General features: G+C 39.9%; 2 protein-coding genes across 20 annotated transcripts in view; one reads left to right on the forward strand and one right to left on the reverse strand.

The window, feature by feature from the left end:
- The window catches only part of NFE2L2 (NFE2 like bZIP transcription factor 2), a 34,254-nt gene extending 22,586 nt beyond the window's left edge, over positions 1 to 11,668 (forward strand). For 3 of the 6 annotated variants that reach the window (XM_069577109.1, XM_069577110.1, XM_069577111.1), the window contains exons 2-5: positions 7,550 to 7,888; positions 8,478 to 8,567; positions 9,394 to 9,585; positions 9,952 to 11,668. In XM_069577109.1, the coding sequence (XP_069433210.1) occupies positions 7,550 to 7,888; positions 8,478 to 8,567; positions 9,394 to 9,585; positions 9,952 to 11,187 (1,857 nt within the window). In that variant the 3' untranslated portion in view covers positions 11,188 to 11,668. The remainder of the gene's footprint in view (positions 1 to 7,549; positions 7,889 to 8,477; positions 8,568 to 9,393; positions 9,586 to 9,951) is intronic. The other 3 variants (XM_069577112.1, XM_069577114.1, XM_069577115.1) reach the window with 1 other exon arrangement.
- HNRNPA3 (heterogeneous nuclear ribonucleoprotein A3) lies at positions 252 to 25,371 on the reverse strand. Of its 14 annotated transcripts, XR_011254477.1 has the most exons (13): positions 25,046 to 25,209; positions 22,946 to 23,068; positions 22,710 to 22,856; positions 22,419 to 22,629; positions 22,000 to 22,089; positions 21,821 to 21,916; positions 21,651 to 21,731; positions 21,086 to 21,232; positions 20,183 to 20,305; positions 20,020 to 20,089; positions 17,148 to 17,221; positions 2,380 to 2,584; positions 252 to 1,384 (listed from the first exon to the last, which is right to left on the reverse strand). XR_011254477.1 is itself a non-coding variant. In XM_069577119.1 (11 exons), the coding sequence occupies exons 1-10, from the start codon at positions 25,115 to 25,117 to the stop codon at positions 20,037 to 20,039; spliced, it is 1,140 nt and encodes a 379-aa protein (XP_069433220.1). In that variant the 5' UTR covers positions 25,118 to 25,223; the 3' UTR covers positions 15,639 to 17,221; positions 20,020 to 20,036. The 14 variants fall into 14 exon arrangements, 8 of the variants coding, with proteins under 8 accessions (XP_069433220.1, XP_069433218.1, XP_069433225.1 ...); XR_011254479.1 differs by having other exon boundaries at positions 252 to 2,584; positions 21,089 to 21,232; XR_011254476.1 differs by having other exon boundaries at positions 252 to 2,584.
- Between the last annotated feature and the right edge of the window lie 17 nt (positions 25,372 to 25,388).

The following is a 25,388-nucleotide window of genomic DNA, read 5'->3' on the forward strand; positions in this document are numbered from 1 at the left end:
GGGATACAATGCGCTGTGGCGGTGAGCTTTGTGGCTCCTCTGCGAGGTCTCTGCAGTTTGGGGACGCTTCCTCTGTGCTGTCTTGGCCCCTACGTGCTTTTCTCCTCACGTCTCTGAACTGAGATCAGAGACTGTCCTCTGTTGACCTCTGTGTCCCCAGCACCTAGCATAGTTCCAGGTCCCTGAGAGGTGAGCTGTGTGTTTGTATTCGATGGGTTGCTGGATTAATGATCCATTTATGGACACTGATCTTATTAATCTTGACTAGCACCTTTATTATAATTATCACCATTCTGGTAAAGTGACATTTCAGCCATTAGTAGCTTATTATTTTGAGAAATATTTCACACTCAATAAAGTTAACACTAAAAAATAATTAAACAGACCCCCCTCCACCCTTTGTAATGTTGTTTTAACAGGATGTACCAAAAAAGCTAAGTATTTTAGACAGTCTCTGTACATTCCAATATATGCGCATCTAAGATTCATCACTGTCACTTCCACAGGCATGCACATCTTGAGCTGGCCACAAGTAACAGCAGGCCTGAATCCCTGGCCCAGTTCTTACCTTTCAGAGCTAACTGTAAGCAGTTAAACCTGAAAAGGAGCTTTAAGATTAAAATAAATAATTTGTTTACAATTGCAGGATCCAAAGAGGGTGAAGGATCATTAAGGGGGTTTAGAAGTGGCAGGAGTAGCTGAGAGTTCCAGGGGTTCGAGCGTGCTGGGGCACTGCCCTCCCTCGCTGGGGCGGGGGGCAGAGGCAGGAGACTGAGCAACCAGGGCTGTTTGGCCCCAAGGTGGGTATCTGATGACCTGGTTAGTTCACACTTGGTTAGTGTCAGCATGTATGTTGAGTGAAGTTAGAGTGGTTCTGTTGGTAAGAAAGGGTGTGTGTGTTTTCCTATAGAATCATTATAACAGACCAATTCACAAAGTTACTTTCATGTGTGGAGTGCAGCATCCAGAGCTGAATACCTTCATGGCTTGTTCAAAAATGGAGGTGAAAAAAATGGGTCCTGAAATTTGCTTATCAAACGAAGCCACTCAACATAGTGACTTACCCTTGCATAAGCCATTTGAGGCCCAACAGCTGCTGCTGCTAAGTTGCTTCAGTCGTGTCCGACTCTGTGCAACCCCATAGACGGCAGCCCACCAGGCTCCGCTGTCCCTGGGATTCTCCTGGCAAGAACACTGGAGTGGGTTGCCATTTCCTTCTCCAAAGCATGAAAGTGAAAAGTGAAAGTGAAGTAGCTCAGTCGTGTCCCACTCTTCGAGACCCCATGGACTGCAGCCTACCAGGCTCCTCTGTCCATGGGATTTTCCAGGCAAGAGTACTGGAGTGGGTTGCTGTTGCCTTCTACGGAGGCCCAACAGCGGCATCCTGCAAAAATACCACAAACGAGCAGAAATTAACTCTGCTGGCATCCAGGTGTGAAACTTCCCATGGAAAAATCAGATTCACTTTTGGAATCAGTAGCAGTGGGATCACCTGCTGTTTTGGAAATTAACTGTCCTTTCTGGTTTCTTTGTGGCCAAACACATATATGCCTCTTAGGAAAATAAACAGTCCAAATTCTTACTCTATTCTCTTTCAGGCTTTGCTTTATCTTTGCATCATGCTTTGCAGTGTACAGACAAGTGTAATAGATGAAAGTTCCAGTAAACTGGCTGGATCATGTTTCTTAGATTGAGTCACTGCTGAGAAACTTGTGAGCAGGAAGCAGCACATGAAAATGTACACAGTAATAAGCTGGTCTGTGAGGAAATGGGACCATTTTCTAGGTGAAAGACACAAGGGTAGGAGGATGTGTCTGCAACCCAGGGAATAGCAAATTTGTGATCTAGGATTTTAAGTCATTGAATAATTCGTGTTTTGGTGTGTTTGAGATTTTTTTTTAATGCTGTTAAAAACTGCTAGTTACTGAAGACTGGGGAAATAATCCTTAGTAAGGTTACTCTAGAAGGAAAACTTGGATTGGTGGTAACATAGAGCTGTAGTTACACAGAAATTAACCCAGTGACATTTACACTTGATCTCAGTGTCTGTAAGGCCTCTTCCACCTGTAACATTCTGTGATTTCTGTATAAATGGTTTTTTTTTAACCTTTGTTTTTAACCACCTACTTCACAATTATTGTAGCAATATGTTCAGAAATTGGCAAATCAGATCAGTAGAATCAAGAGTACCTGAAAGTGGGCAGACTATAAAGAATAACCAGTCATCTGCCTTCTCTAGAATTCCGAGAGAACTACTGACCTTGTCTTGTGTATCTTCTTGTAATGAAGCAGGAGAGAAGTAAATAGATAAATATTATGAAACAGAATAGTCATCAGTGAGATGTATTTTAAACACACACCTGCTTGGTGTTACTTTACCTTAGTGGTAAGGCGCCATACTGCAGGGTAGAGCCTTGTAAATCAAGGAGGTCGTTTACATTGTTTAATCAGTTCTTCAGGTTTGAGCGCACCCTCACTTGCTTTTGTACTTTCCTATAGCTGTTGATTTGACCTGTGTTCTTAAGGGACGGTAGGATGTGATTCATGTTCCATCCGGTTTTGCCCAAAAATATTTGTGCAGCTTCTATGGAAAAAAATATTAAACCAGATTTGGCTTTTAGATTAATAATATAACTATCTGGGTGTGATATAAAGACTGAAACATCTGAAAGAAAAGTATTACTGGGTATAATTTAGACTCTGAATGCTAGTTGTTAATATTTGTCAATATCAGGAGAATAAACTTTAAAAGATTTACTATTTTCTTAGTGGAATTACATGATTTTAAGAAGGAATCACCTGGGACATTGTCTTAACACACCGTGTGACTGGACGTGAGGATCAGTTTTTATTGTTTACAGAATTATCCTTGCAATTTTTAAAAAACATTAGAGAAATGTATGTTTAGAAGGAACCCCCCCCACCCCCCAATCACCTTCCTTCATCCTCTGGACAGAATAGAGGATGGGAGAAGGGAGAGAGGGAAACAGTTGGGGGTACTGGTTTCATTTATACATGTGAATGTATGTGATAGAAACCATTTCATTTCAGATACTTTTCTAAAGCCTTAGCTTACTGAGTTGCTTTAATTTAGGAGTTCATAATACCTTTGCTTTATCTTTTCTGATTTGGAGGGAATCATCTGAGCATGATAAAATGCTAGTTTATTCAGAGCACTAAAATTAGCTTGCAAAAGACATTATTCTGGGATTCGTGTTCAAGGGTTTTCTTCTTTGGAACAAAGATGTTTGTTTTAAAGTGGTCCAAGTTAATAGTCCAACTTCAGATTTCCCATAGAACGAGTAACAGATTACCCAGATGGCAAACGATGATATATATACGTTTTCCAGTTATGATTATTTCCACTGGGCCAGATGGTGATTTACTATGAACAAGTCAAACATTTCTTAGTATTAATACATTGTCTTATTGTGTCGAAGCCAAGCTAGCAAGGTAACTCAGGGGTCACGAAAGAACAACAGTGTGGCACGTGAAGGCTTACACCCAGTGCCACACTCCTCTCAAGAACATGCCGAACGCCCTCAGGAACACTTTAAAGCTTAAGGAGATGCCTGTTGAAAAGCCACACATTCCCCCTTCCTCCCCAGACCTTTCTTCTCTGCCCTGTTGCAGGGCAGCTATGCTTCCTCAGTGCCTCAGGGTGAAGTGTGCAAGACCAGTTTCATTCTTCCTTGGCCATTTTCCTTCCACCCCGTCCATTGTCATGCTCTTGTTTGTTGCAAGAACCATCCCAACAATTTCTCCTTAGATAGTTTGAGAGCTTTGCAGAGAGATGGGTCATCTGTGGAGTAAGTCACATGCCCAGTCTCAGGGCTCCTTCAAGACCGCTTACTACAGTCCTGGGGCTGCAGGGCTCCCTGCCAGTGAGATGTGTGGGGACAAACTTATGCTGTGCTTAAATATTTGAATATTTCAAACAATAACAAATGCCCACAGATTTTTTTTCTTCTGAAACTCAGGTGAAAATCTGAGTAACACAATGTATGATATATCAAGGCTATGACAAGCAACCCTTTGTTGCTGCATTCTGAATTTGATCAGAACATTTGTTTTAGGAATTCAAAGTGGTTACTACTCAGCTTTTATTTTCAAGCAGACGTTTTTCATGAGAGCTCTCATGGCAAGAATAAACATATAAACTTAAAAATACAGAGCAAAACCTCTGAGAACACTTTGAAACCTGTTTTGGTGTGTGATAATCTCCATGAAGACTGCCCAGCCTGCATTGAGCAATTTGATGTTGTCACTGGCCATTTTGTGTTTTATGTTTCCGGTTTGTTGATAAAGGATCTATCAAGGTGCCCTTGCCTAATTATGTTATGGGGAGTTTTAAAACACTGAATTGGTTTGGAGCTGTGCATTGAAGGGCAGTCATATCAGAAACTGAGTAGCAATTGAGAGGGTGTTACTTGGGTACATAAATGTGTTGTTTAATATACAACACCCATTGCACATGCCCAGTGGTCAATTTCAACCTTCTTTGAGAAAGAACCAAGTAGCTTCAAGACCGAGTGGTGTTTCAAGGCTCCCACTCCGATTAGGTCTGCAACTTCATTCTTCTCCTTTGGCCTGGAGTTTGGTGTCACTTATAGCAAGCAGAAGGACTCATCCCCACTGGGAGGCATATCAGTACTTGCATATACTTTACATTTATAAAGTTCCTTCACATTTCATTTGACCCACCAAAATCTGTATTATAGGGATAGGATGGAATAATTTATAGCTTAACTATCTGAACCCACTCAAGACATCTCATCTGATGAGGAGAGCAGGGAAAGGGAAAGAAGAGTTATATCAACTCTTGGTGTGATTGCCACTGATAGTTTTAGAATAAATTAGAAGTTTTCCTCCTGCCCATAGTTCTGGGTTCTAGGGATACTTTGAACTCATCATATTTGTGAAGTGTTTCCAAAATAAATTCTTCAGTGCTTTCTTTTGTGGGAAAGCCAAAACTGGATACTGGTTTTTATCCTGGGACCTCTTAACAAGGAAGCCACAGGCTGTGGAAGGTGAGGGAGGGATGTGGTCCGTGGCCCCCAGGTGCAGAGACAAGTGTTGGGGTTTCTCTGTTGTGAATCTTCTGAGTTCAGTGAGCTTTCCATGTTCTGTTCTTGAGAAGGGTAGAAAACTATAGAGCTCAATTGAAACTGTATGAGTACACATTTCTTTAATTTTTAGTACGAGCCTTTAGTAGGAGTGAACATGCCAACCATCTCCTTACTTAGCACCTTGTTAGCTCCGGTTTGGAGAATGGCCCAGACAGCTGTATTTAGATTTCCCCAAGAAGATATGGCCCAACCTAATTAGAATTTTAGTGTAGGTTTCTGTATACCTTGGGCCTCTCTCTTTCACATGACCTTTGTGTAGACATGTCCACTGAAGGCAAAACAATTTTTAAAGTGGAAATTATTCTCATGTTTTAGTGGGCAGCCTCCTGAGAAACGTCACATATGACTGAATGCAACCCCATGGCCTGTAGCCCACCAAGCTCTTCTGTCCATGGGATTCTCCAGGCAACACTGGAGTGGCTTGCCATTCCCTCCTGCAGGGGATCTTCCCGACTCAGGGATCGAATCCATGTCTCTTACATGTCCTGCACTGGCAGGTGGGTTCTTTACCACTAGTGCCACGTGGGAAGCCCCCAACATCTCTCTGTTCTGGCACTTTCCAGGAGTATTTAAGCCTCAGTATACTTACCTGTATAATAGGGATACATGTTTTCTTCATGTGATTTTGAGACTTGGTTTGTATATATCTGAAGTACTTAAAACAATGCTTGGCACATATAGAAAGATCTTAATAGATGTTGTCTTAAAAAAACGGGTATACCCTAGCCAGTTCTCAAGAGCTACAGATACTGCTTTAACTATACTGCTGCTGTTGTGTCAGAGAAGGCAATGGCACCCCACTCCAGTACTGTTGCCTGGAATATCCCATGGACGGAGGAGCCTGGTAGGCTGAAGTCCATGGGGTCGCTAGTCGGGCACGACTGAGCGACTTCACTTTCATGCATTGGAGAAGGAAATGGCAACCCACTCCAGTGTTCTTGCCTGGAGAATCCCAGGGATGGGGAAGCCTTGTGGGCTGCCGTCCATGGGGTTGCACAGTCAGAGATGACTGAAGCGACTTAGCAGCAGCAGCTGCTGTGTGTGCTTTGTACTCTTTTAAGTTACACTGTTTAAAGCTAGGATAACTTGTCTCATGGGTGGGATTTCATAGCTTTTAAGATTCAAACGCCAACTTTCAATCAAGGCTAGAGATGGCCTCTACTGTCCAGCTAGCTGGGCTGCCTCTAGGTTGGGTGATCTGTGCTTGTACTCGGTTGGGTGAAATAGCCTGACTGCTCAGCTAAGGAACTACCATGTTGTTCCTGTCCTTTGGAGGCTGAAGATAATAGAGCTGTAAATGCACTGGGCAGCCCAGTGCTGCCGGCCGTCGTCCAAAGCTCGATGTTTGCACACTGAGTATACTGGCCTTCAGCCCCAATTCCCTTTCTGTCTTGATTTTTCCAACCTCCCTCTCATTGTTTTCAATGTAAATGATCTAGTAAATAGAAATGTTTAAATTCCCCATTCAGAATTTAACAAAAACTTAAATTTTAAATCAGAAAAAAATTGTTTTTAACATTTATAGTTAGAAAATGTGCCTAGGCTTGTTATATAAATCAGAATAACCAATTCCTCATTATAAGATTCTCCCCTTATGTCAGAATGCATCACCTTCCATTGTTCCCTGCAGCCATGTTTTTTTGGCTTGTGTTATTAACAGGATTATTTATCAGGAGTGAGCCTAGTGGGCACTACCCCTTTCACAATTCTTCTGACAGCCTCTTGCTTTACCACACATCACAAGATTAACAGTCCCTAGGACTTGACCTTACCAACGTGGTCATACCTCAGGAGCTAAAGACCAAGAGGAAATTGTTTTTAATAAGTAACCACAGAGACAAATGTAGCAAGAAATGCTAAGCAAAAGATAATCCACTGTAGGCAAAGACCAAAAGAAAAGTGGTTTCTCACAACTGCAAGATTGACAGTTTAACTTGCAGCTTTTTCCCCCCTCTGTAAACTGGCATTTGCTAAGCAAGTTTAGGAGGAAATTCCATATATTCAGTCATGTTCTTCAAACTCCATTTCTCATGATAAAGCATTGGCTCAGGGTGCTTGCTCTAATTTTTCTGTTCCATTAAACAAGTGTGGGGTTTCTTTTGATTCAAGAACATTAACGTGCAACATCTGTTACTTTGCTTTTAGTGACCTCTACCATCACCCAATTCATTAATAATCCAAGTAACTAATAAATGATAAGAATGGATAGCTGTGTTTGAAGGTGATTTTAAGAAAAATGAATACATGCAGACACTAGATACAATTACTGTGCCCTTCCAGAACACTGGATTTATGTTCCCATTCAGATTTTATTTGTAACTACCCCCTGTTATCAGCAGTGGTATAAATTATGTGTTATCTACTATTTTAAAACCATTTTAACCATAGTCTCTCTCCATCCTTTTTTGTGTTAAACATAGGACATGGATTTGATTGACATACTTTGGAGGCAAGATATAGATCTCGGGGTAAGTCGAGAGGTATTTGACTTCAGTCAACGACAGAAGGAGCACGAGCTGGAAAAACAGAAAAAACTTGAAAAGGAAAGACAAGAACAACTCCAAAAGGAGCAAGAGAAAGCCTTTTTTGCTCAGTTACAACTAGATGAAGAGACCGGCGAGTTCCTCCCCATTCAGCCAGCACAGCACACACCATCAGAAGCCAGTGGGTCTGCCAACTACGAGACTGGCGAGTTCCTCCCCATTCAGCCAGCACAGCACACAGCATCAGAAGCCAGTGGGTCTGCCAACTACTCCCAGGTACATGGCGCACTCAGTTCTTGGGAAGGTGTGGGACAGGACCCAAAGAACATGGACCCAGGGGTTAATCTGAGTTCCAGCTTTGCCTTTTACTTCAAGGCCTTATTAAAAGTCAACCTCCCAACCTCAGCCCCCTGATGAGTTCAATGCCTGACTTACCTCACCTCAGAGTGTAACAATTAGGACATATATATTACAGGGAAGAGCTCTTTATAAGCTGTGAAAAACATTGTTATTGCATGGATAATTGTTGGATCAAGCAGCTGCAACAGTACGGACAGTAGCAGAACTGTTGTAGTAGGGATTACTCATGGTACTGGGCCAAGTACTGTTTTAATCAACACAACAGTTATATGAAATACCATTATCCTACTTTACAGATGAGCAACTGCAGCTCAAAGAGGTTAAATAACTTGCCCAGAAACTGGGCAATAAATTGAGGGGGCCACGATTTGAAACCAGAGTCTGCTTTGATTCTGTGCTCTTTACTAAACTGACTTCTGAAGAGAGATTTGATTAACTAGATTGTAAGCATTTTATGAACACTGAACAATTTTTTTATTCTTCTGTGTCCTTCCCTTTTGTGCAGGTAGCCCACATTCCCAAAGCAGATGATTTGTACTTCGATGACTGCATGCAGCTTTTGGCAGAGACATTCCTGTTTGTAGATGACAATGAGGTATCATCTGGTTAACAGCCGGTCTCCACAACTGAATCTAACATACCCTGTGTCAGCCCCTTTGGTGCAGTGGTCCCCAGCCTTTATGGCACCAGGGACCAGTTTTGTGGAAGACAATTTTTCCATGGACTGGGGAGGTGGGGACGGTTCCAAGATGATTTCAAGGGCATTACATTTATGTGCACTTTGTTTATTATATCAGTTCTACCTCAGATCATCAGGCATTAGGTCCTAGAGGTTGGGGACCCCTGCCTTGATGAATCTCTATTAAAAAGATAAAACAGCACTTTAGGAGCAATTATTTATCACGGAAACCTCAGCCTATAGGTAACAATTTGGAGGAAAAACCCAACCTTCCTCTGCCCATATAAATGCAGAACCACCAAAAATGTTTACTCCTGCATAGCGAGAAGCATGCATGCATCAGCAAAACCATGGAAGCAAATAACTCATTTGTTACAGGTACTTAGATTTCTTTGAGTAGAAAGCAAGCTGGGTAGTAAAACCAAGACTTGTTCGGTTAACAATTTTAACAATTTATTTTCTGAATCACTGTACTAGGTGTTACACAGACACAAATTCAATTCTAAAGATTGTTCTTAGGCATTTTGAAGTTTACCTTCAAATGCACAGGGTAAAGCAGTTAAGCTAAAGAGTAAACTTGGAGTCAGTTGGGCAAGACAAAAAAGGTTTGATCATAGAGAAATAGCAGTTATGACAAATAGGGAACTGCAGCCAATTCCAACTTCAGATGTTGTGCTGGCCTTGGAGCGCACCCACCCACTGCCGGTGGCAGATTCACATACAAACGCCTTCTCAATTTTAGGTTTCTTCGGCCACGTTTCAATCACCTGTTCCCGATATTCCCAGCCACATCGAGAGCCCAGTCTTCAATGCTCCTTCTCAGGCTCAGTCACCTGAAACTCTGTTCGTTCAGGTAGCCACTGCTGATTTAGACGATATGCAGGAGGACATTGAGCAAGTTTGGGAGGAACTACTATCCATTCCAGAATTACAGGTAACTAAGATCTAGTGTAATGAATACCAAAGATGCTATTTTATATTCAGTCCCCTTAAATTAGTCATTCCAGTTATTTATTATTTATATGCTACCTACTTACAAGAAGAATTGGAAGGTGCTTTTAAATTAGTCAGGATGGCCTGGGCACCATGCTCACTTCAGTGAACTTTTTAGTTAAACGGACTGGATGTCCTGAGGACAGATCAGGTGTTAACTATCTGTTGGAAATGGGAATTATCTCTGAATTCTGGAGGAGCTTGGTGAGAAATCGGGGTGGGGGGAGAGAACCATCAGATACGGATTATCAACTATTAAAAATAGCTTAACCTTGATTTACATAGTATAAACTTCTTTTCCACACAGTGTCTTAATATTCAAAATGACAAGCTGGCTGAGACTAGTACAGTTCCAAGTCCAGAAACCAAACTGACAGAAATTGACAGTTATAATTTCTATTCATCAATGCCCTCACTGGATAAAGAAGTTGGTAACTGCAGCCCACATTTTCTCAATGCTTTTGAGGATTCATCCTTCAACAGCATCCTCTCCACTGAAGACTCCAGCCGGTTGACAGTGAATTCATTAAATTCAACTGCCACAGTAAATACAGATTTTGGTGATGAATTTTATTCTGCTTTTATAGCAGAGCCCAGTACCAGCAACAGCATGCCCTCCTCTGCTACTTTAAGCCAGTCACTCTCTGAACTTCTAAACGGGCCCATTGATCTCTCTGATCTGTCACTTTGTAAAGCCTTCAATCAAAACCACCCTGAAAGCACAACAGCAGAATTCAATGATTCTGACTCTGGCATTTCACTGAACACAACAAGTCCAAGCATGGCATCACCAGACCACTCAGTGGAATCTTCTATCTATGGAGACACATTGCTTGGCTTCAGTGATTCTGAAATGGAAGAGATAGATAGTGCCCCTGGAAATGTCAAACAGAAGGGTCCCAAAACACAGTCAGTGTGGCCTTCTGGGGACCCAGTCCAACCTTTGTCATCATCACAAGGGAACAGCGCTGCAGCACATGATTCCCAGTGTGAAAATGCACCAAAGAAAGAAGTGCCTGTAAGTCCTGGTCATCGAAAAACCCCATTCACAAAAGACAAACATGCAAGCCGCTTGGAGGCTCACCTCACAAGAGATGAGCTACGGGCAAAAGCTCTCCATATCCCATTCCCTGTAGAAAAGATCATTAACCTCCCAGTTGAGGACTTCAATGAAATGATGTCCAAGGAGCAATTCAACGAGGCTCAACTTGCATTAATTAGAGATATACGTAGGAGGGGTAAGAATAAAGTGGCTGCTCAGAATTGCAGAAAAAGAAAACTGGAAAATATAGTGGAACTGGAGCAAGATTTAGATCACTTAAAAGATGAAAAAGAAAAATTGCTCAAAGAAAGAGGGGAAAATGACAAAAGCCTCCATCTCCTGAAAAAACAACTCAGCACCTTGTATCTTGAAGTCTTCAGCATGCTACGTGATGAAGATGGAAAGCCTTACTCTCCAAGTGAATACTCCTTGCAGCAAACAGGAGATGGCAATATATTCCTTGTTCCCAAAAGTAAGAGGCCAGATATGAAGAAAAACTAGATTTTGGCCTTTTCTGATAGTGATTTTGGGTTTTTTTTGTACTGTTATACTAAAAAAGCTCCTACTGTGATGTGAAATGCAGATATATACTTTATAAGTAATTCTATGCAAAATTATACTCAACTAGTGTAGAAAATATAAAACTTTAAAAAGCATTAAAATAAGTTATCAGTATGCTGAATCAGTAGTTTAACTTTGTAAACTTAAAATTTCTTAGACCACCATTTGGGCTAGTTTCTATATACTGTAAATACTACAAAAACTCCTTATTTATACTGTTCTTATCTCATTTGTTACGTTCATAGATTTATATGATACATCTGGCTAAAAAGCAAATTGTTGCAAGACTAACCACTATGTACTTTTTTATAAATACCATATGAACAAAAAAAAGGCATTTTTTTTATATTAAATTGTTTAGCTCTGGCAAAAGACAATTTAGTTGAAAAGCTGGTACTAATAAAGGAATATCAGGACCGTTCTATTATTTCCTTGAAGTTCATTCACAATCTTACATGACAATATCTAGCATCACACTAAATTGGGGCCGGTGTGTATCAGATTTTTCTTTTCAGCAAATATATTTCAACCAAGAAACATGCTGTATATACCTTGACATGAAAACACCAGTTCTTTTATTTGTATCTGAAGGTGTGGGAGAACCATTCTATTAGCAATGAGTATTAGACACAGAAGTTGTAAGGCTAGGGGCCTGTTTGAGGAACTATGTGGCTGAACGTGGGATGGGAGAAAGTGTAGGTTGGTAAAATAGGACACAGCACAGATCCTTAAGCCTTCATAAACTTGGCTTTTGCCTCCTAGAGAACTACTGAAGGTGTTAAGTAGGAGTAACATCAAGAGTTGAAGTCTCCTCTGCCTTGTAAGTAATAGTCTCAAGAGTAAAGAAAGGTCGGAGCAGACCAATGGGGAGGCTGAAATGCTCGCGTGGGGCATGGTGGCTCCATCTGGGGTGATAGCAGTGAGAAGGCAGTGGATTCTGCATGTTTCTAAGGTAGGGCTAAAAGGATTTTCCAGCAGAATGAATGCAGGGTCAAAGCGACTCAAATACTTGAACAACTGGAAGAACAGAGTTGCCCAGACATGGTTAAGACTGGCTAAAAGGTCTAGGTGGGAAAATCAGTCCACTTTGGGACACATTCCATGATTAAATATATAAATAGCAAATACAAAATTAAAGCCCTTTAAAACTTGGAGAATCTGCAGGCCACCCACACGACACCATTCGCAGCACTCATCACTTCATCTAATCAAATGTCTGAGTCATGCCATGTTTAAATTCAAGTGGGAAAAGACAAGTCATCTGAGGGTTCAGCATGTTTAGCACACGCAACAGGCAGGTTACTCAGAACCCTGTCAATCGTTGGGAGCAAGACAGGTCTGCATGCCCTAGAGCCAGGCTGCCTGGGCTGCTGCCATCTCCCAAGAATGACTTCCAGTGAGGCAAAGCACACTGCTCACTCATCTGTGCATCAGGGATAAATATGCAGTGAGTTACTCCAAAAAATACAGAGCCTAGCTAGTAGTAAGCACTCTATAAATGATACTTTCTTTGGCCCTACATTAGCAAAAGAAAGGAACTAGTTGAATTAGCTTAGTAAGAATATGACTCAGATGACGACAGGAAAGTTCAGCGATGGAAAACGACTAAGGCTTAATCTAGGCTAGGCATTCAAATGTAGACTCTGCTGGGGACTTCCCTGGCAGCCCAGATGGTAAAGAATTCACCTGCAATGTGACACTCAGGTTCAATCTCTGGGTCAGGAAGATCCCCTGGAGAAGGGACTGGCTACCCACTCCAGTATCCTTGCCTGGGAATACCTATATACAGGAGCCTCCTGGGGTATAGTCCATGGGGTTACAAAACAAGTCGATGCAACTTACTATGTGACCAAAAACTCCTTCCCACAATGGCACTGAGATAAGATCCCTAGAAGATACCCCTTTCCCAACCTCCAGACAGTCTCATCTTTAGAATAAAGTAGCCTGAAATAAAATATTGGGTGAGGGTGACGGCAACAATCTTATCAGTGGCCACCATCTGGAGCACCTGGAATTAACTTTAGCATCTATTAACCACCGCCCCGCCCCCTCACACCCACACACGAACACTCCACTAGCAGGACAGCAAATACTTTCACTCCCATTCATTCTTTGAGTTATATTTGGAAATATTTTAAGACAACCAATCACACCTCAGTACCTAATTATTATTCTGAAGTACTATATATACTGCATTACACAGAACCAGAATTTTAAAATCCAACAAATTCTAAGTGACCCATGACTAAAAGTAGATTTCATCTCTTGATCAAGATTTGAAATGTATTTATCACTAACTCCTCAGATTTTTAAACTTTGCTATCTGATTGTTAAGCCTTAAACTCAGTTCCCAATTTCAAAATGTGTACCAATGCCTTTCACATCAAAGTGTAGTAAGCATTCCATTAGAAATCTTAATTTCATGATAATCCATTTGTTGTATAGAATTCTTCCAAGATTTCTCCTGAAGCCTGTGTTGTGGCCCCTCAAAGTACCTTAAACTTACATACCCATTCTTCTAAGTCTCAGAACATACACAAAATATTCTCAAAGATTTTACTAGGTCAATTCCAGCTTTTTAACACTCTTGAGGACTGGGAATAATTTAGACAAGAACTTTGATTCTACATGGAGGAGAAAACCTATTAGCATTGTCATCCTCTAAAAAAAATACTTTAGGAACCATGAACAGGTACTAGCTTTAGCTCTTTAAATCTATTTTCAGATTTAACCTTCACTTACTAGATCACTAGATTACTGTTGCCAAGTATCTTAAAATGCCACTTATCCACAACTTCCAAGGTTAAACTCAGCACTAGGCTTATTTGATGCCTAGACCACATACTGCTGAGTCAAACTAATTCTTGATAACCATTTTCAAAGTAAGATTTAATTCTACATAGTTGATGCAGACCGCTACCATCACCAAACTGCCAAAGGGAGCATGGCATATAAACTAATAACTTGATCATGGTCACAAAACTATTTGAAAACTGACTGTATATTTTCCAATACTTAATGAATAAAAGGTGTTAAGGCAACTGAGGTTAAATGCAAATAACCTGTCAAGAGCACTTCTGATCCAGTTAACCCAAGATTTGTTGGCACAATGGACTTTCAACAATGTATTTTTAAGTGAAAATTACATGTATCCTACTTTTCAGATACAGCTAACATCTGATAATCTGTAATCCTTGTGATAAGCCCGAACTATTAATGTCTATATACATGGATGTGCTGAAATCTTACCATTTCTCATTAAGCTGTCCACATCCTTGTACGTAACATTATTCACATTACCAATAAACAACAGTACAGATAAACCCGTTATTTCCCAAGCAGCTTTCAGTGTCATGCCAGACACACAGATTAATGCACCCTTGCCCCTACCTGACTGAAAAGGCAGTAAGCAAGACTGGCATTTTACACCTACTACTTTACCCTTCCCCCCAACCCTTGGAACTTCGTACTCAATTCCAAATCCAATCAACCCAATGTTTTGACTGGATCCCACTTTAACTCCAGTACATGGGAGAGTCCAATTTGTCTTGACTGAACATTCTGCATTTTCCTTCTGAGAAAATAGCTTAACTACTCAAGCATTAAACTCAATTTATAACCTACAGCTTCATAGAATATAAAAGCATTGCCATTATTCTATGAAAGCAATACTAAATAAAAGCAAAATTTATCAAAATCCTGTTAACAGCCCAAAATCCTCAAGACTATGTCAATTCACAAAGCATTTCACATGTTAATAGCTATCAATGCAGAGCCTAAAATAAGTGTTCTTTTCCCAACCCTTCAATGAAAAAATGCTCAATTGCCTTTCTCGAAGTCAAGAAACCAAATACTTGTGGCTTCCCTGGTGGTCCAGTGGTTAAGAATCTGCCCTGTAATGGGAGGAGAGACACAGGTTTGATCCCTGGTTGAGTAAGATCCCATATGCCAGAGAAACTAAGCCTGTGTGCCACAACTACTGAGCCCTTGCGAGCCTGTTTCTCAAGATTAAAAGTGCTCATTATCACTAGAGTAGCTAAACCCACTCAGCACAACTCAAGAATGCCCACCACACAAGACTTGGCACAGCCAAAAATAAAAAACCCAGAGAGTACCTTCTAACATCTGGAATCCCCTTTCTTCTGAATTGCTCGCTCACATTAACTAAAATTTGTCTCCAAGAAAAGTTGATTCACTCCTCACCAATCACCTGAATTATCACTCAAAATCCTTAAATGGCAGTAAAATTTCCCACACATATTCCTCATGTGATGTTTACCACCTTTAACTGATGTGAAGGCTCATTCCAGGTTTCCTTTTTCACTTATTAGTAATGTCCACCTATTCACCACTGAAGTCACGTGAACATTGTGAAGTGACAAAACCACACACACATTTCTAAAAATATTTTAATGAAAAAGTTCTTTCTGTAAACATTTCATTATACTACAAATAAAACATCTGAATCCATTACAGACCACCTCTTAAAAGTCTTATAAATCAGAGTAAAACATTGAGATCTAAAAGAAATCTTGAATATTTGATATAGGCTAACAATCCTTATGTTACCCCTGCACATTAGCATGCTTACTCACTACTTTGTGACAATTATTGGAGTTCCAAGAGATACTGGCATTAGAAGTATTTCAAATTGTGACTTACATAATTAGAACTCTTAAAACCAATTTTATTCCAACTGTTCAACAAATGGTCCTTTTCACCAAATTTTCTTCTTTAGGACATAAGTGCAAATTGACTCTTTAGAAAGAAATGTAGTGTGGGAAACTGTAACCTAGGAGTTTTGACAAAAAGTTTGCCTTGACCATCTCTTGTATAACTTCTTTGTTTACTGGTGTTGTGAGTTAAGAGCATCGTATTTTTCAGAAATGACAGTGGAACTACATTTAAATAAAATCACTTTATTTCATAAAATCGATGGACTGGAAAAGAACAATGTCTTGCCTTTAAAAAAGAAAATGTTTCATTATCTTAGGAAATTTGCATCATTAAAAACCATGTTGTAAAGAAATTAAAAAGGCTATTTACCTTATTTAACACTTCTATGATGTGTAGAAACTCAGCCCTGATTTAGTCAGAGACCCAACCAGCCATTCTCTGAAAATAAATCTATGGCAAACTAACTACAAGAACTTGACTTATAATTTAGAAACTAGTTTTAACCGTCTGTCCCCTTCCCCTAGTGTTATTTTAAAAAGTGAATTAATACCAAATCTCAAATTTTAACAAGCCCTTTTGGGGCAGCAATAATAGCCCTTATGAACAATTAGCATCTGACTGTGTAGCAATGAAGTAATATTTTTAAACTATTTTTTGGGAAAGGTTGTCTTTTAGAAAGGAGATTTAGTTTATGTAGGGCCCTACTACTTCTGGTTAACAGGTCAACAACAAAACCAAAAAAGAATCAAGAGTTTATCCTATTAGTCCAAATAATTCCCTGAAGTCATATGCAAGAGAACTTACTTATGTATGAGGCCACTTGAATGAAGACCATTTTTAGATCTGTTATGATCTGACAGTTTTGAAAGTTCATTCCAGATGGGTTTTTTTTCCCCTAGAATGAGGATTGGAAGTGTAATGCTTCTGTTACAAGTCATGCTTGTTACAAAAATTCTTTAAAAAATCTGGTCACTCCCTTTCCAAAAACTGACTTTATCGTAAAGACACCAACAATGAATTGTTTATATCTGACTCAAGATCAACACTCCTGGTTTTTGCAGAGAAAATCTTAAAACTGTTTAAAATGTGCTGGATGTGATTCCTCAAGACAAAACTTTCAGCTGAACAACTTTGCCAATGTATCTAAGTTTTAAAATATGTACTAGAAATTTATGGGAAAACAAATGGTGTCATCAGGCTTTACTGTGAGCTACAAACCTTACCCAGCCAGAAACCTTCGTATTTAAGATGGTAGGAAAGACATTCCTCATTTAGGCAAGTAGGGTTCTCATTCAACCTGCAAATCAAAAAAATTACTCTTACCTTGCTTTACAAAAAATTACTCTTTAATTAGTGAAAAAATTCAAATTCAAACCTTACCTAATGCTTATTGCCCTTCCTCGCAGGTCTAAATGCTAGACCTAGTGACTGTGGCCAACTATCTCTCATTGGTGTTCCAAAAGGCGAAGAGCTCCTTCCCGCTAGACCTTCTTCGATATTTCAGTTGTAATAAGCAGATTTAACTAGCTTTTGGAAAGTTGCTCACTATCACCATAGTATTTTATGCCTTCACTTCTCTGTAGTTGAAGCTCTTGCTGCTGCCTTGTCATTCTTTATTTATGCTGACTTGTCCATACTCAAAATGCTGCTGAAGTCCTGTCTTAGTGAGTCTCGTTTGATCCACACCGTGCTTAAAAAGCACCTCTTAGGTCCTTTAAAGCTGGTTAAATCGCTCTCCTCATGGCTTAACTTTTCCACACTGTTCACAAGAACTAAGCTAACAATACAACTTATAAACAGGTCACATACACAGATTTCACCTGCTTATAGGTTGCAAACATCAACTTACTGACAGTATTTTCACTATTAAACTAGTTCCAGAACACAGAAAGTTTTGTTAACAGTACAATTAACCTCATATGTCATTAAAGGATACTGTCAAGGTTGTGTCAAAACAATTTCACAAACATAGAAACAGGAAATGTTAACCTCCCCCATTCCTTCAACCTTTATTATATGAATAAAAAAAAACCTTGAGACAATTTAGCTTAATTTTAATAAAATGTTTCCCAAGCATTATTTTGACCAGGTACCCAGATTTAAGTTATGAACATTGACAGTGTCCATTTATATAACCACACTTTTAAGTTGTTAAAGACTTAACCATTTGCTGATAATTAGCCTATTTTCTACACTGCTTATTCACATATGTCCATTAACAAATGGAATGTTGTCTGTTACATTTATTGGTTTGTGAGTGTTTTCTGAAAAACTGCAGTGTCTGTGAAGACCAATTTCCATGCTGGCATGCATCCAAATATTAATGCACAGAGGCACAGAATTAGAGCAACGAGAGCATAGTCAAACACTAGCACGCCCCATCCCCCCTTTATTGCTTGTTTTGCTTAGTACTTCTTAAAACAAAAGTAAGAATCTCGAATTCAACGTTCAACTGCCAAAGAAACAATAACAACAGGGCACATACTCAGGGCTTGAATGAAATTGTAAACACTAGCTGGCGCAAAACAGTAGACATTGATTTATATATATATATATATATATGTGACCTTATCTAAAACTCTTCTCAACAAGGATCTTCCAAACAAATTGTAAACTCATACCAACATGATTTAGGTTCAAGCATACACATGAGTAACAGTGTGTTCTTTGGGATTTTAAGTGAGTACAAGCTGACTATTCAAATTTGAATTCAGGTCTCGGGGAAGTGAAAAGCTTTTTTGTACTAAGCAACTGTGCTGCAAGTCTACTGCAGTTAAGTATCTGGGATGATTTCCATCTAGACTATCCTTGGTTTTCACCCAGTAAAATGCAGAGGGTACAAACAGGAAAGCATGCCAGCCAGTTAATGGTTCAACAATGCATGATTTTTATTCCCTTGCTCTGAGAGCTTGTATCAAAAAAATATATATTAAACCAAGGAAAATAACTGAAGATTTACGGGCCTCTTGTGCTTTAAAAAGGAAAAAAAAAGATAGCCACTAATTTGCTCAGATACAGCAGGCTTAGTGGTCTTGTATTTTCGACATTTTCAGAATGTTTCCTAAGGTAGGAGGAAAGGGGAAACATTCACTACCCCTTCCCAGAATTTAAACAGAGGGCAGTAGACATTCTTTACACCCAAATAAAACTATGGCAGCAGTTCACTTGTGACCAAGGTGAATGTAGAATGGAGATGTTCTAAACACAGCTAGGACTCTCAGCAAAGCTAATACACTAAAATCATGATTACATTTTGAAAGAAAATGCACAAAAACCAAATAGAAATTTTGAGATTTTTCATTTGAAGGTAAATCTTAATGCTATTAAATTCACAAATATGCTAATTTAAATACCCAATTCTATTATCTAAAACACACATTGCAAACATACAAATATCTATTCTCTCCACATGTCAGAGCCATCATGTCATGGTTTGGAGATGCGGAGAATAGATTCCCCTTAAACTGCAAGTCAGCAGGTGTTTCTTTACAGTTAACTTTAGCAAAATTCATACAAAATAGTAATTAACAATGATCTTCTTTACTTGTTAACTCACAAGGAAACACCTTCAAAACTGCATTTTGTTAAAGTTTCTGTACTAAAATGTAGAAAAACTGAACTACACAAATATTGAAAAGTTAAAAATTCCTTAATTTTTTATTCCTGGTACCACTACCACAATTTACAGGGCAATATACCTGATGTAATGAAAAGAAAAAGAAAAAGACAAAGCTACAACAGATAAAAGACCTCAGGAATGTACATCTAATTGACACTACATTGCATTAATCAATAGCTGCACTTTTTGCAAACTGTGGCTATGACAGTCCTGAACAAGAAGGGTTTCCTGTTTAAGCTGCAGTAACTTTTCTGACTATGGATCATCGTTCCTTCTGTGGCAGATTTTTACAGTTCCTCTAACGCATTTGGGACGACTGTCTCAAAGTAACCTGCAGCTTTCCTGACAACTCCTCGCTCTCTCTCCTGCTAAGAACTGTAGCCTGTTGAATAATACAGGATAAAAAAATTATTACACTCAGTGAACAATTCCACATATTCTTTTATCATCATTATAAAAACTTAAAAGATACCTACCCTTTTCTTCTGAGTTTTTAGAACCTTCTGCTACCATATCCACCACTTCCACCACCAGATCCATAACCACCTGGAAATACACAAAAAGATTATAAAGAAATATACATACATTTTTAACTTAAATGGCAATATAGAATTTTACTAGGAAAAAAATATTATTTACCACCATAGGGACTGCCCGAGCTTCTTCCACCAAAACTACCCCCTTTCATGGGTCCATAATTTGACTGCTGTTGTCCACTATAATTTCCAAAATCATTATAGTTTCCACCACCACCATAGTTACCTGAAATTACAAAGATTTTATTTGTAGCTGACCTACAGAAGTTAGTCTTTAATACACACATGCGTTGCATTATCTTTTGACAATCACGGCACCATCCTGACACACACAATCCTTTAAGATTTCACAGAACTATCAAACTCTTTCCACCAGAAAGATCTCAGACATACACAGGAGAGGAAGAGAGAGTGAAAACTGGCTCAAGAGACTAGACAGCTACCAGTCTTCATATTAAATGCTACACTCTGGAACATTCTCTTCACAACACTAAACACCATAAAATCTGATAGATTCACTGTAGCTGAAACAGTATAACCTAAGTCACTGATAAAAAGCATTTCAAATTGACTATTAGGAAAAACCTGTTGATACAGCAATACAATCCGAAATTGAACACTCATAATAAAGTTCTTTAAAGTATCATGCAGTATGGAGTAATGAGTCTGAAACACCACTGACGTATTTCTAATCACCTAAATCCTGATAACACCTATTCAACATGTCTGCATATTCAATTTATAGTTACCATCTGTCCAGCTTAAAAGTGCCTAAAGTAAAAATCCAGGCAACAAACATTACTGTTAAATGTCCTATTTCAATATGGAGAACACGTGAATACATTTTGCAAATTTACTAAATCGCAACAATGTAAGAAAATTCAGTTTAACTTTCCATTGAGTATTTTCTATTATAAAACGTGAAATTTCGTTTTAACATTTTTCTAAAATGCCTGTAGTGAACTATAAAAACAATATTGAATACTTAAAACAAGTGAAAGCCTACCACCTCCAAAATTTCCTCCTTCATTGTAACCATCATATCCTCCACCACCGCCACCATATCCACCACCTTGGTTTCCATATCCTCCTGGTCCACCACCACCGTAACCTCCTCTACTACTATAACCAGGACCACCGCCATAGTTGCCACCTAGAAAAACAAATTGAATTTTTAGACAAAAACAAACGTACAGTCAAGTTATAGAATGCCAGTTTACTGTGCTTTTAAGCCCCAGGAAAACAGGCCAATTAACACACTAAAACTTGGAGCAGCTACAATCTGGGCTATTAACCACTAACATGAAAACTTAAATCTTTTGATATTAAAAAACTGTTCCATTTTTTAAAAAATCTAAGAAATACAGAGTAAACAATCTCCTCTGAGAAAAATAATTCCACCTCAATTATCCGTACAATAAATCTCATCCGCCAAAAAGAACAAGATAACATTAAATCTTAAGGGGAAAAAAGGTCTGGTAGTCTATAGTATTAACTTAGAAGCATACTTTAATAGTAAAGTCACACAAAAATATAGAAAATATAAAGTCGAAAAACATTACAAAACTTACCATCACCTCCAAATCCATTATATCCACCATCACCTCCTCCATAACTCCCTCTGCTGCCACCACCTCCACCACCATAGCCTCCTTAAAAAGAAAAAAAAGGTGTGAATTAAATGTATATTCAATTTACTAACAAATTTTAGGTAGACATGTTCTCAGAAATAACATCCTACCTCTTCCACCGAAGTTTCCACCACGGCCAAAGTTACCTCCACCACCTCCAAAGTTTCCTCCACGACCCATAAAGTTGCCAGATCCACCTCCACGACCTTGAACACAGGCAAGAAAGATCTTTAAGAAACTTACCATCATAACTTATGTCTATTTCGTATCCATATATGATACTACTCACCTCTTTGTGATCCAGCAGACTGCATCTCTTGTTTAGAAAGGGCCTTTTTCACTTCACAATTATGCCCATTAATAGTGTGGTATTTCTGAACTAAAATTTTTTTAATCAAACAAACAAAGAAAAGTTATTTGATGTTTTTGTAAAAGCACAAATGTATGTTATCCTTTACTGCTATACAACTTATTAAAACATCATCAAAATCGTAGTGACTTCTGAGTGGGGTTGAGTGTTCTGGGATGTGAATCACTTGATCCAGATGCTGGTTACACGTGTAGCCACTTCATGAAAACTGAACCATACACTTTTCTATGCTTTTTATACACAATACAAACTTATAAGCAATTTAGCAAGTTTAAAACAAAGCAAACAAACCATTTCTGCTTTCTCATTCAAGCTCTTCCATTCAAAGTGCTACTTACCAACAATTTTATCAACTGTATCATGATCATCAAAAGTTACAAAAGCAAATCCTCTCTTTTTCCCACTCTGCCTGTCTTCCATAACTTCTATGGTTTCAATCTTGCCATACTTTTCAAAGTAGTCTCTCAAATTATATTCTTCTGTATCTTCTTTAATACCACCAACAAAAATTTTCTTCACTGTTAGATGGGCACCAGGCTTTACAGAATCCTATAAATAAAAAATATGTAAGTAAAAAAACCTCAAATTTTTACAATTTCACACCATACAACATGGTATTATTAAAATACCTCTCTAGAAACAGCTCTCTTTGGTTCCACTACACGCCCATCAACCTTGTGCGGTCGAGCACACATTGCGGCATCCACTTCTTCAACACAAGAGTAAGTCACAAAACCAAAGCCCCTGGAACGTTTTGTTTGGGGATCTCTCATCACCTACAAAATAAAAAAATTAAAGCACTGAAACACCTCTACAGGTTCTCTGCCCTCTTTTGAGAAACTTTTTTGGTATTTTAATAACTTACCACACAATCTGTAAGTGTGCCCCATTTCTCAAAATGTTCTCTTAAGCTATCATCTGTAGTTTCAAAGCTCAAACCACCAATAAACAGCTTTCTCAACTGCTCTGGTTCTTTGGGATCATGACCCTGAGGAAAGAAACCAATACATTTTATTTCATTTAGTAGTTAAATGCAAAGAAAAATCCAAAAGACTTTTAATCCCCTACAAATAACAAATTCCTGTACCATTATCACTTTGTCCAGTTAAAACACTAGAGTAGAATCATGCACATCAATTGATTAAAGGAATCCAAACACCAAGAAAATCTATAACCAAACTCTGAAATGTCAACATCACTTCAAAACCAAACTGAAGCCCAAGAGAATTCTAGATTCAGAAGTCCCATAATTTTGAGCTACAACAACAAATTCCTGAGGGTAGATTATTTTTGAAGTGGCTACTGAGAAACCACTTTCTAAGAAATTAGTGTTGTGAATTCAGTTATTTTATCTATACTATTTCTCTTCCTAACTTCCCTCCTGAGTCTACACCTCCCAAAGCATTTAATTTTAGACCACAAAACCATGAAACACAACTTATGTTACAAGTGACAAACTTAAAGGGAAATTTACCACTTTCAAGCAAATAAAGATGTTGAAATAAATATTTCTCAATGAAAGAGGAAACCAGCATTCCCCCTCACCAAAAAACCTGTGGGGGAAAAAAAATCTACCACATAAAAATTTCCTATTTGCACTCCAACCACATACCCAAAATATCATAACCAACACTTTACTAGGTCAAACACCACCAGTTTTGGACTTACGTTAAGTACAGTATTCGATATAGTTTGACAAGAAAGGAGCCCAACAAAACAAAAATTTGAGATTTACAGAAAATCAACATATGGCCTGAACTGTTTTATATTTCAACTAGGTCTTTAATACATTACACGAACAGCCACTTAATACATATATGCATTACGATATCGTTCATCAAAAGTGCTTAAATACATTACATTCTAAGGTCTTCCTGTGTCTTCTAAAAGTAGAGACGCTAAGGCATTTAATATGAAGAGGTTGTCACATACTAGGAAAAAATGTTAAACGATTAATAGCCTAAAGCATTAATTCACCTTTTCAAGGCTCAGTTAAATGCATCTAATTGACGACAACGCAAAGTTGATAAACAACTAGAACCCACATGGAATTTTCTCAAATGAAAAATTCGACTCTGGTTGCAGGCCTGGAAAACAAATTTCCAAGGAACTACAACCAGAGCCTATCCATCAGAGCATTAAAAAAATGAAGATGAGAAAATTTTCAAATTCATATTTTACAGCCACACTCAAAATTTCGAGATAGAATACTTCACCCACATGGCGCGAAGTTACATGTTAACACTAAGTACTTTAGCAAAAATGGCAGCTTAAGAAGTACTTTAAAACAGTAAACTTCAGGGAAAAAAGAAATTGTTTTCAACCGAGTGCTGCAACGTACAGAACAAGACATAAAATTCTCCACTGAGAGATCGGTAAGGCCTAGAAACGCGTAGGGAGAACATCACCGAGAGCACTAGGCCGCAAGCTTCGAGGCCATTTGCGGCATTCTCTGCTGGGCCGCCTCCTCCCTCTTCCTTCCAATCCCACGCTCTCCCCCACGGCGGAGCCAGGCGGCGGCCATTGCGTGCCAATGCGCCATTTCGTAACGCGGCTGCGGATCAATGTCAGTGTGGCCGCCGCCCGCCTGCTCGCTCGCCCGGATGTGCCTGCTCGTCCCCTCCCCTCCCCCACCGCCTCCTCCCAACCGCTCTCGCCGAGGCCCGCCATGCCGCCCTCGGCCTCGCATCCGAGGCCGCGCGGCCAGCGGGCCCGCTCCGCTCCCGAAGTCTCCCCAGCCACACCGCGCCTCCCAGGGACCATTTGTGCAGCCCAGGGAGCCGGCAAGGCTGGCGAGAAGCCCCGAGGAGGGCTCCGAGGCCCGCTCCCCTCCCCCTCCCAGCGCCCGTCTCCACGCAGAGCGCGGGACGGCCGACCCGGTCCACCCGGCCTCCCCGCTCCCACCGAGCCAGGCCCCCCACCTTGCCGGCCACTACCCAGCAACCCCCCGCTCTCCCCCTAATACCTCCTCCCCCCGGCGGCGGCGGCGACGGCCGGAGTCGGGCTGGGGGCGACCGGGCGGCGGTTTTACCTCCATTTTGAGACCGGACTCGCCTCTTCCAACTCGAGTTCAATATGGGACCGAGAGGAAGAGGCGGAGCCAGCCGTCACGTGACGCACTTTCCGCGCGCCACCGGCCTGGTGGGGGTGGGACGAATTAGGAAGGGGCGTGGCCACCTGGGCGCGAAGAGGGACTAGAAGAGTGGATTGGCGGGCAGAGGATGGAGGCGTGGCAGGCCCCGGGAGCGCGCTTGCCTCGCCAACTTCCAGTGCGGCACCGCCCTTGCCACTGTTCGCGCCCGGGCGGC

Source organism: Ovis canadensis, chromosome 2 (assembly GCF_042477335.2).
Source record: "Ovis canadensis isolate MfBH-ARS-UI-01 breed Bighorn chromosome 2, ARS-UI_OviCan_v2, whole genome shotgun sequence".
Classification (NCBI taxonomy): Eukaryota; Metazoa; Chordata; class Mammalia; order Artiodactyla; family Bovidae; genus Ovis; species Ovis canadensis.

What these genes read in the sequence shown, in the direction of transcription:
- HNRNPA3 (XM_069577117.1), bottom strand. Translation starts at nt 25,117, where the DNA reads ATGGAGGTAAAACCGCCGCCCGGTCGCCCCCAGCCCGACTCCGGCCGT. An exon ending in AGAGAGCTGTTTCTAGAGAG is followed by an intron (nt 22,630 to 22,709) that starts GTATTTTAATAA and finishes TTTTATTTATAG; the next exon opens with GATTCTGTAAAGCCTGGTGC. An exon ending in CTCGGGCAGTCCCTATGGTG is followed by an intron (nt 20,090 to 20,182) that starts GTAAATAATATT and finishes GTGTATTTCCAG; the next exon opens with GTGGTTATGGATCTGGTGGT.